The sequence below is a fragment of the Lampris incognitus genome, chromosome 13, assembly GCF_029633865.1.
Source record: "Lampris incognitus isolate fLamInc1 chromosome 13, fLamInc1.hap2, whole genome shotgun sequence".
Lineage (NCBI taxonomy): Eukaryota > Metazoa > Chordata > Actinopteri > Lampriformes > Lampridae > Lampris > Lampris incognitus.
Window position 1 is genome coordinate 41,168,483 of NC_079223.1, and position 9,922 is coordinate 41,178,404.

The window sequence follows — 9,922 nt, forward strand, 5'->3', positions numbered from 1 at the left end:
TGGACACGTTTAAAAGATAATGCACTATCCATGGCACGGCTTGATCGGTTTTATTGCTTTAAACATAATTTTAATATGTTTAAACAATGTGACATACTTCCAGTATGTTTCTCTGACCACTCTCTTGTACAGTGCTCGGTTTTCATACGAAGTGTTAAAACAAATAGTGATTTCTGGCATTTTAACACAGGTCTCCTAAAAGATAACTTTAGAGATGCTTTTAAGTTTTTCTGGGGCCAATATAGAAGCCAAAGGTCTGAATTTAGTTCTCTACAGCAATGGTGGGACATTGGTAAGTGTCAGATAAAGCATTTTTGCCAGCAGTACACTCGCAATGTCACCAGAGACATAGCCAGATCTATGAGAGATCTAAAGGATGAAATGGTGGAACTACAGAATTTTGCAGATTCAACAGGAGACAGACGCCATGTAGAGGCTCTCAAATCCAGAAAGTCTGCTTTGGCTAGCCTGCTGGGTATTACAGCACAGGGGCACTGGTCTGCTCACGCTTTCTGAACACCACACATATGGATGCTCCTTCTCACTTTTTTCTTTAGTCTGGAGCGCAAGAATGGGCAGAGAAAAACCATTCACTCTCTGCATACTAACACTGGTGTGCAGCTATCAGATTTTTCTGAGATTCTGAAATACGCAGCAGGGTTTTACAGTGATCTCTATAAGAGTGAATTTAGGCAGGATGTGCTGGGGGCTGAGTCATTCTATGATGGGCTAAAAAAGGTTGAGGAAGCACTCAATACAGACCTTGAGGCACAACTGTCCCCTGAAGAACTTCATGACGCCCTGCAAAGTCTGGAAAGCGGCAAGGCATATGGTATAGATGGTTTACCTCTTGACTTCTATAAGTCTTTTTGGCCTTTGCTCGGAGGGGATTTGTTGGCTGTCCTGAGGAACAATGCAACTGAGGGGCGGTTGCCTCAGAGTTGTAGAAGGGCCGTCATTACTCTCTTGCTGAAGAAAGGGGATTTGCAGGACATTAAGACCTGGTGGCCAGTGTCCCTGCTCTGCACTGATTACAAGATCTTTGCTAAGGTGTTAGCAAACAGACTGAGAAAGGTGATGAAGGAAGTCATCCATGTGGACAGGACTTACTGTGTGCCCGGTAGGTTAATCACTGACAACATTACATTACATTAATTAGGGATGTTTTGGACATCTCTAGTTCATTGGGAGTTGAAACTGGTCTTATTTCCATAGATCAGGAAAAGGCTTTTGACCGAGTTGAACACCAGCACTTGTGGCAAACCATGAAAGCTTTCGGTCTCGGCCCAGGTTTTATAGCTACGATCAAGGTTTTGTACAGTGACATTGAGAGTGTACTTAAAATTAACGGTGGTTTGAGTGCTCCTTTTAAGGTTCAAAGGGGAATCAGGAAGGGATGTTCTTTGCCTGGAATGTTGTACTCCCTGGCCATTGAGCCCTTGTTGCATAATTTGAGGTGTGAGTTGTCTGGAGTTGCTTTTGCTGGTTGCGGTGCAACTTTTAAGCCCCCTGCCTATGCCGATGATGTAGCTGAGTTTGTAAAGGACCAAAGAGATGTTGATGTCTTAGTAAAAAATGTTAAGTTTGGTCAGATATCATCAGCTAGGGTAAACTGGGGAAAAAGTGAGGCACTGATGGTAGGAGAGGGACTGAATGGTAAGCTCATGTTACCTGGGGGATTTACATGGAAAAGGGGAGGGATGAAATATCTGGGAGTGTTTGTAGGGAATGACTCTTTTTCAAATAAGAATTGGGAGAATGTTTAGGAAAAAGTAGAAAGGCGTCTTAGGAAGTAGAAATGGATTCTACCAAAACTGTCATATAGGGGTCGCATGTTAGTAATCAACAACCTGGTGTCATCAATGCTATGGCATCGATTAACATGCGTTGATCCTCCAACCAACCTCCTGGCCAAGATTCAGGCTGTGCTGGTGAACTTTTTCTGGGACAACTTGCACTGGATTCCTCAGAGTGTGCTGTACCTTCCTAAAGATGAAGGGGGTCAAGGGCTGATCCATCTGACCAGCAGGGGTGCAGCCTTCCGCCTCCAGTTCATTCAAAGATTGCTCACTGGGCCTAGAGACTTAGTGTGGCAACCAGCAGCCTGTGCAATACTTCAACGGTGTTGTGGACTCGGAATAGACCTGCCTTTGTTTCTAATGGCTATTAAAAACTCAGACCTCAACGGATTGCCTGATTTTTATCGTGGGCTCATAAGAGTGTTGAATATGTTCAAGAAGGAGAGAATGGGCTGTTCTGACTCTCTGAGCTGGCTTCTAAAAGAGCCGGGGGTGTATGGTGGGCGTATGGACACGTTCTGCGACATCGGACCCAATGTATCAAAGCTGTTCTGCCAGGCAAAGGTCGTCACGTTGGGTCAGGTGGTGGAGCTGGCTGGGCCCAATCTTGACAACGCTGCCACTCTAGCATCTCACCTGGGAGTGAAATCTACACGCCTCCTTAGTCGGGTACTACTTAAGTGGAACGGTCAGCTCACAGCAATAGAACGGGGACTTTTGACATCGTACTGCAGTGGTTCTACTCATCCCAATTGTGAGGATCCATTTCCTGTTTTAAAGGTTGTTCCTGATCTGGAAAATTGCATGGGACCACTTTTGGATTTGGGAAATGTTCTTAATGAGAGGCTGAATGTACTTAAAGGTAAACCATGTATAATATGCTGGTAAAAATCTTGAATAAAGAAAAACTGAGTGGTCGGGCTCATACACCCTGGAGAGCCCAGCTGGGCTTGGGGGATAATGTGAAGCCAGTCTTGAGGGGTTTATACAAACCACCGTTAATTAAAAAAGCTGGTGATCTGCAGTGGAAGGTCTTGCATGGCACAGTGGCGGTCAATGCTTTTGTTTCTGTGCTAGACCCTAATGTGAATGACAACTGTCCCTATTGTGCCCAGAGAGAAACAGTTTTTCATTGCTTTTCAGAATGTGTGAGGCTTACACCCCTGTTTCTGCTACTAGAACACTTCTTTAGATCATCTGGGGAACGTTTCTGCAAACAGAATTTTATTTTTGGTTCCAAATACAGCCAGCGTGTAAAATATAAACGTCAACTCTTAAACTTCATTGCAGGGCAGGCAAAGATGGCTATCTATGTGAGCCGGAAAAAGAGAATTAAAGAATGTATAGAATGTTATGTTGAACTGTTGTTTTGCAGGATGGTCAAGGCCGGGATAAGAGTAGACTTCAATTATTACAAGGCAATGAAAGACCTGGACACATTCACAACTTTGTGGTGTTACAAAGGGGTGCTGGGTTCGACCATAAAGGATGAGCTGTTTTTTTTCTGAAGACCTTGGATAAAAGGGGTCTTACCTGTTTTTTTATTTTTTGAATTATTGGTGAATGATTGTTTTTTGCGCTTGTTAAAAAATGCTTATTGATCGTTTGTACTTTGACAAGTATTGTTTATGTTTGGAGGGATTTCAAGTCTGTTTTTTTGTTTCATTTTTTTGTTAAATAAAGACTTGCTTTAAAATTCAATTCTTACACTCTCTCACTCTTACACGCACTCGCGCTCTCTCTCTTTCACTCTTACACGCACTCACATTGTCTCTCTCCTTCTCTTTTACACTCGCTCTCTCTTAAACTCTTTCTCTCTCTACCCCCCATCTATTTTTGCATATCGCTCTCTCTCCCTCTATGACAAATGTCCCCTGAGTGTCATCTCATGTGTGTGTGTGTGTGTGTGTGTGTGTGTGTGTGTGTGTGTGTGTGTGTGTGTGTGTGTGTGTGTGTGTGTGTGTGTGTGCGTGTGCACATGAGCATGCATGCAAGTGTGTCTGCAGTTTTCCTTACTGTCAAAGAAAGGCCTGAGGTACTTGTTGTATCCTTTCATCAGCCTCTGAATGGTAGGAGGCAGAATCTCTCCCTCCTTCATTTCAGCATTGAGCACTGAGCTCTCTAACAACCTGGGGAGAAGAAAGAAAGAAATATGCAGAAAGAAGGAATGGGAGAGAAAGGAGAGAAATCATTTCTTGTTCCTCTCTCCACTGTGAATTTATCTGCTGGGTATGTCATCCCCGCCGCCTTATTATTCAGAGCATCTGTGCACTGTCTGTAGAGATCTGCATTGCCCCGTGAATATGAGAAAAAAAGAAGGGAAAAGGGGAAAAAGGAGAGAATAAACCAGGTTTCTCCACACAAGTGGATTACTTTGGTGCAGAAAGTGCCAGAGTAGTACTTTAGACAACTCGTCTTCCCATGCCTCCACAGTCACCTCTGCATATAGCTGCTACTGGCTTCCAGAAGCTACCCCCCCCCCGAATGCTACTGTTAAAGGCAAAGTCAGAGTGCACGGAGATGATTATATTGCTGGAAATTGCAGCAGAGGACAGAAACACACACACTCGTTGCACCTTCCCTTGCGGTTTGTGTATGAATCAAGCGCTAAATACAGAGCGCCTGCTCTGTGGAGAGAGGGCTCCAGGGCACGTAGTGTGATGTAAGAGGGGCTGAGGCAAGGCAGATTAGACCATGTGCAGAGGCAGAAAAACATTCATCTCCATACGCTGACAGACATTTCAGTGTCCCCACTGTCACTTGTTCACGCCTACGGTCAGATGTGTACGTGATAAGGAGACTATGGCAGAGGGATGCGGTCTGTGATTCCCTTAGATATAGCCCTTAAAGTATCTGGACAATATCTGGACTACCTAATTAATAGCAAAATCAATGGCCGTGATTCCCATGTGCAGAGGTACACAGCTTTTCTATTGCACACAGTGTCGATGCTTTCAAAATAATGCCTGTGGTTATATGGTGTCTTCCCTGAGTTTTTACTTCAATTCCAGAGGCAACAAGAAGGGACACATTTTGTGTTTACAAGAGGTATGCCACTTCCTCCGCCACTCCTTCATAGCACAATCTTTTTTTTCCCTTTAATTTCCCCCCATTTTTCTCCCCAATTGTATTCAGCCAATTACCCCACTCTTCCGAGGCGTCCCGGTCGCTGCTCCAACACCTCCGCCGATCCGGGGAGGGCTGCAGACTACCACATGCCTCCTCTGATACATGTGGAGTCGCCAGCCGCTTCTTTTCACCTGACAGTGAGGAGTTTCACCAGGGGGACGTAGCACGTGGGACTATCACGCTATTCCCCCCTGTTCCTCCTCCCGCCCGAACAGGCGCCCCACTCGACCAGAGGAGGCGCTAATGCAGCAACCAGGACACATACCCACATCCAGCTTCCCACCCGCAGACATGACCAATTGTGTCTAGGGACGCCTCTTACAGACCTCCTACATCATATCAATCCATATCAAACACGACATTTAGCATTTAGCTTTGTATTTTCACACCTGTTGCCTTCTTGTCTGCATTTGTTATGCAATTTCCCTTCTCCTTCTTTATTTCCTTGCGTGGCAGACTTGAAAAATGTCATGTGTGGCCGCCATTACGTTTGAATAGTTGGCGGGAATGGGATGAACCAATGAAAAATAGCATATAGAGGAGCAAGTAAAGAATGCTAAAACACTGAATGGTTTTTCTTACAAAAATTCCAGTGGGGAAAGAATATGGAATGAATCAAACATGGCATCCAAAAACAGAGGTTTACATCTTTAAGAATACAACTGAAGTATATCACATTAAACTGTTAAGTATAACACCAAACCAAGCTGGTATTCAAATAATACTCCCTCCATAATGGATCGGTCGAGGCCCGGTTTACCAACGCCTGCCAGCGGTACTGTTGGCCAGCAAGGTGCTGGTGAAAACTATACTACTGTTGGGTGAAAGAGAAGGAGAGGAGAAAGGCATGTCTTGAGGCAGGGGGAGAGGAGGAAGGGCAGCAGTGTGGAGGTGAGAGTCGTAATGTTGAATGTTGGCACTGTGACTGGTTAAGGCAGAGAGCTGGCTGACATGATGGAGAGAAGGAAGGTAGATACACTGTGTGTGCAAGAGACCAGGTGGAAGGGCAGTAAGGCCAGGACCTCCGATGGTCCTGGCCTTACTCCTCTTCCACCTGGTCTACCATGGTGCGGATAGAAGGAGAAATGGGGTAGGGCTATTCCTGAAGGACGAATATGTCAAGTGTGTTGGAGGTGAAGGGTGTTGGACGGAGTGATGAGCATGAAGCCGGAAACTGAAGGTGTATTGATGAATGTTATCAGTGCATATGCCCCGCAAGTTGGGTGTGAGATGGAAGAGAAAGAAGAATTGTGGAGTGAGCTGAATGAAGTGGTGGTGAGTGTACCCAAGGAGGAGAGGGTGGTGATTGGAGCGGACTTCAATGGGCATGTTGGTGGAGGGAGCAGAGGTGATCAGGACATGATGGGTAGGTATGGTGTCAAAGAGAGGAATGTGAAAGGACAGATGGTGGTGGATTTTGTGAAAAGGGTGGAAATGGCTATGGTGAATAAGTATTTCAAGAAGAGGGAGGAACACAGGGTGATGTATAAGAGTGGAGGAAGGTACACAGAGGTGGACTATATCTTATGCAGGAGTTACAGTCAGAAAGAGAAAGGTGACTGCATGGCGGCGACAGGGGAGCACGTAGGTAGGCGGCATCGGATGGTGGTCTGTAGGATGATTTTGGAGATCAAAAGTAAGAGACTGAAGGCAGAGCAAAGAATCAAATGGTGGAAGTTGAAGAAGGAAGACTGCTGTGTGGAGTTCAGGATGGAGTTAAGACAGGCACTGGGTGGCATTGAAAAGTTGCCAGATGGCTGGGCAACCACTGCAGAAATAGTTAGGGAGACAGCTAGGAAGGTACTTGGGAAGTTGGGGTGTCATCTGGACAGAGGAAGGAAGACAATAAGACTTGGTAGTGTAATGAGAAACTGCAGGAAAGTATTTAGAGGAAAAGGTTGGTGAAGAACACGTTTGGTCGTCAGAGAGATGAAGAAAGTAGACAGGAGTACAAGGAGATGTAGCGTAAGGCAAAGAGAGAGCTGGCAAAGGCAAAGGCAAAGGAAAAGGCGTATGGTGAGTTGTATGAGAGGTTGGACACTACAGAAGGAGAAAAAGACTTGTACTGATTGGCTAGACAGAGGCAGTAAGCTGGAGAGGATTGCAGCAGGTTAGGATGATCAAGGATAGAGATGGAAATGTGCTGACAAGTGAGGAGAGTGTGCTGAGAAAGTGGAAGGAGTACTTTTAGGGGCTGATGAATGAAGAAAATGAGAGTGAGAGAGAAGATTGGATGATGTGGGGATAGTGGATCAGGAAGTACGGTGGATTAGCAAGGAGGAAGTGAGGGCAGCTATGAAGAGGATGAAGAGTGGGAAAGTGACTCGTCCAGATGACATACCTGTGGAGGCATGGAAATGTGTGGGAGAGATGGCAGTGGAGGTTTTAACTAGATTGTTTAACACAATCTTAGAAAGTGAGAGGATGCCTGAGGAGTGGAGAGGAAACATTCTGGTACTGATTTTCAACAATAAGTGTGATGTGCAGAGTTGTAGTAACTAAAGAGGTATAAAGTTGACCAGCCAAAGGTTGAAGTTATGGGAAAGAGTAATAGAAGCTAGGTGAAGAGGAGAGGTGATGATTAGCGAGCAGCAGTATGGTTTCAGAGCACTACAGATGTGATGTTTGCTTTGAGAATGTAGATGGAGAAGTATAGAGATGGCCAGAAGGAATTACATTTTGTCTTTGTGGATTTAGAGAAAGCTTATGACAGGGTGCCGAGAGAGGAGGTGTGGCATTGTATGAAGAAGTCAGGAGTTGCAGAGAAGTATGTAGGAGTGGTGCAGGATATGTATGAGGGAAGTGTGACAGTGGTGAGGTGTGCGGTTGGAATGACAGATGGGTTCAAGGTGGAGATTGAAGGATTGGCTCTGAGCCCTCTCTTGTTTGCAATCTTGATAGACATGTTGACAGACAAAATCAGACAGGAGTCCCTGTGGACTATAATGTTCGCGGATGACATTTTGACCTGTAGTGAGAGCAGGGTGCAGGTTGAGGAGAGCCTGGAGAGGTGGAGGTATGCACTGGAGAGAAGAGGAATGAAAGTCAGTAGGAGCAAGACGGAATACCTATGCATGAATGAGAGGGAGGACAGTGGAATGGTGAGGATGCAAGGAGTAGAGGTGACAAAGTCATATGAGTTTTAATACTTGGGGTCAACTGTCCAAAGTAACGGGGAGTGCAGAAAGAGAAGAGAGGTGAAGAAGAGAGAGCAGGCAAGGTGGAGTGGTTGGAGAAGAGTGTCAGGAGTGATTTGGGACAGAAGGGTATAAGCAAGAGTAAAAGGGAAGGTTTACAAGATGGTTGTGAGACCAGCTATGTTATATGGTTTGGAGACAGTGGCACTGATGAAAAGACAGGAGGTGGAGCTGGAGGTGGCAGAGTTGAAGATGCTAAGATTTTCATTGGGAGTGACGAAGAAGGACAGGATTAGGAACGATTATATTAGAGGGACAGCTCAGGTTGGACGGTTTGGAGACAAAGCAAGAGAGGCAAGATTGAGATGGTTTGGACATGTGTGGAGGAGAGATGCTGGGAATATTGGGAGAAGGATGCTGAATATGGAGCTGCCAGGGAAGAGGAAAAGAGGAAGGCCAAAGAGGAGGCTTATGGATGTGGTGAGGGAGGACATGCAGGTGGTTGGTGTGACAGAGGAAGATGCAGAGGACAGGAAGAAATGGAAACAGATGAGCCACTATCGCGGCCCATAATGGGAGGGAGCAGCCAAAAGAAACAAAGAAAGAAAGAAAAAAAGAACAAGAAGGTCGTAGATTCTTGCTATCATTAATTTAAGCAACAAAACTGTGATCACGATACAGCATCCAAATTCTTTTCCAAAACCAGCGAAAGAAAAATAATATTGAATTATTTCCCATTCCTACACAGAACTTAAGAAACGCAGACAAATAAAGGAAACCGAAATACTTCAAATAGTTTATGTAGACAAAAAAAAAAAACTTCATGGCTCCTAAACACAATTTTAGGGCAAAAAAAAAATAGAAAGCACAGATGCATTTCCTCCAGGAGGTGATCATTTAGATACTTTTTCAGCAGAGAATCAGAAGCTATTTATCACAGGCCTGGAATGATGCACCCCCCCCCCCCCCCACACACACACACACTTCCTGTCATGTGAGGTTGTTCTATTCTAATAGTCAATATGGTCACTGACACTAGACGAAACAGGTGAAGCAAAAAACAAAATTACAGTTCCCATCGAAGCTTGTTTCACCCGACCGTGTCGAATTAGTTCATACAATGAAGTAACAGGCATTCAGCATCCTGTTGCTAGGCAGCATATAGTCTTACATGGCTCATAAAGCCTGTTGTTTTTTCAGCCAACAGCCTCTGAAGAGGAGACCCCGTTGATGACAGAAGTGACAGAAGTCTGCCAAAGGCATCCCGCATTATGAAACTGGGTCGCCTTTCACCAACTTTATATGTTATGTGTGTGTGTGTGTGTGTGTGTGTGTGTGTGCGAGGGGGGGGTTTGTGTGTCTGTGTGTATGTCACTGTGAATTTTACATGTTGGCACACATGAATGTGTTTGACTGTTGATCACTGAATCTGACGAAACCCGTGCCTCGACACTCGGAGAGATTAGAATGAGAACAGTCAAACCAAACAAGCGGAGAGAAATCAAAAGAACATGAAACAAAGCACGCTAGTGAGGGCGGAATCCAAGATTAAAGCTTTCATTCAATAAAATGATAAAACATACATTTTTAATCAGTTATAGAAAAAAGACTGGCATGTTTTATGATAATCAGTGCAGAAATACACACACACACACACACACACACACACACACACACACACACACACACACAGCTATATACCATTACAGATATCCTAGATCATGGGAATGATTTCCTATAACTAAGCATTTGCTGATAACAATGGAAATCTATTCGTCTTCAATGGGATTAAATAATTTAGAGTCTTATTATGAAACACTGACACCCAATTCTGAATCCACAATGTGAGCTCACCGC

The 9,922-nt window shown here is 44.7% G+C and overlaps 1 protein-coding gene across 1 annotated transcript in view; it reads right to left on the reverse strand.

The window, feature by feature from the left end:
* LOC130122536 (gamma-aminobutyric acid receptor subunit pi) overlaps positions 1 to 9,922 on the reverse strand; it is a 123,731-nt gene that overhangs the window by 62,006 nt on the left and 51,803 nt on the right. The window contains exon 3 of the mRNA XM_056291466.1: positions 3,816 to 3,934. Within this exon, the coding sequence (XP_056147441.1) occupies positions 3,816 to 3,934 (119 nt within the window). The remainder of the gene's footprint in view (positions 1 to 3,815; positions 3,935 to 9,922) is intronic.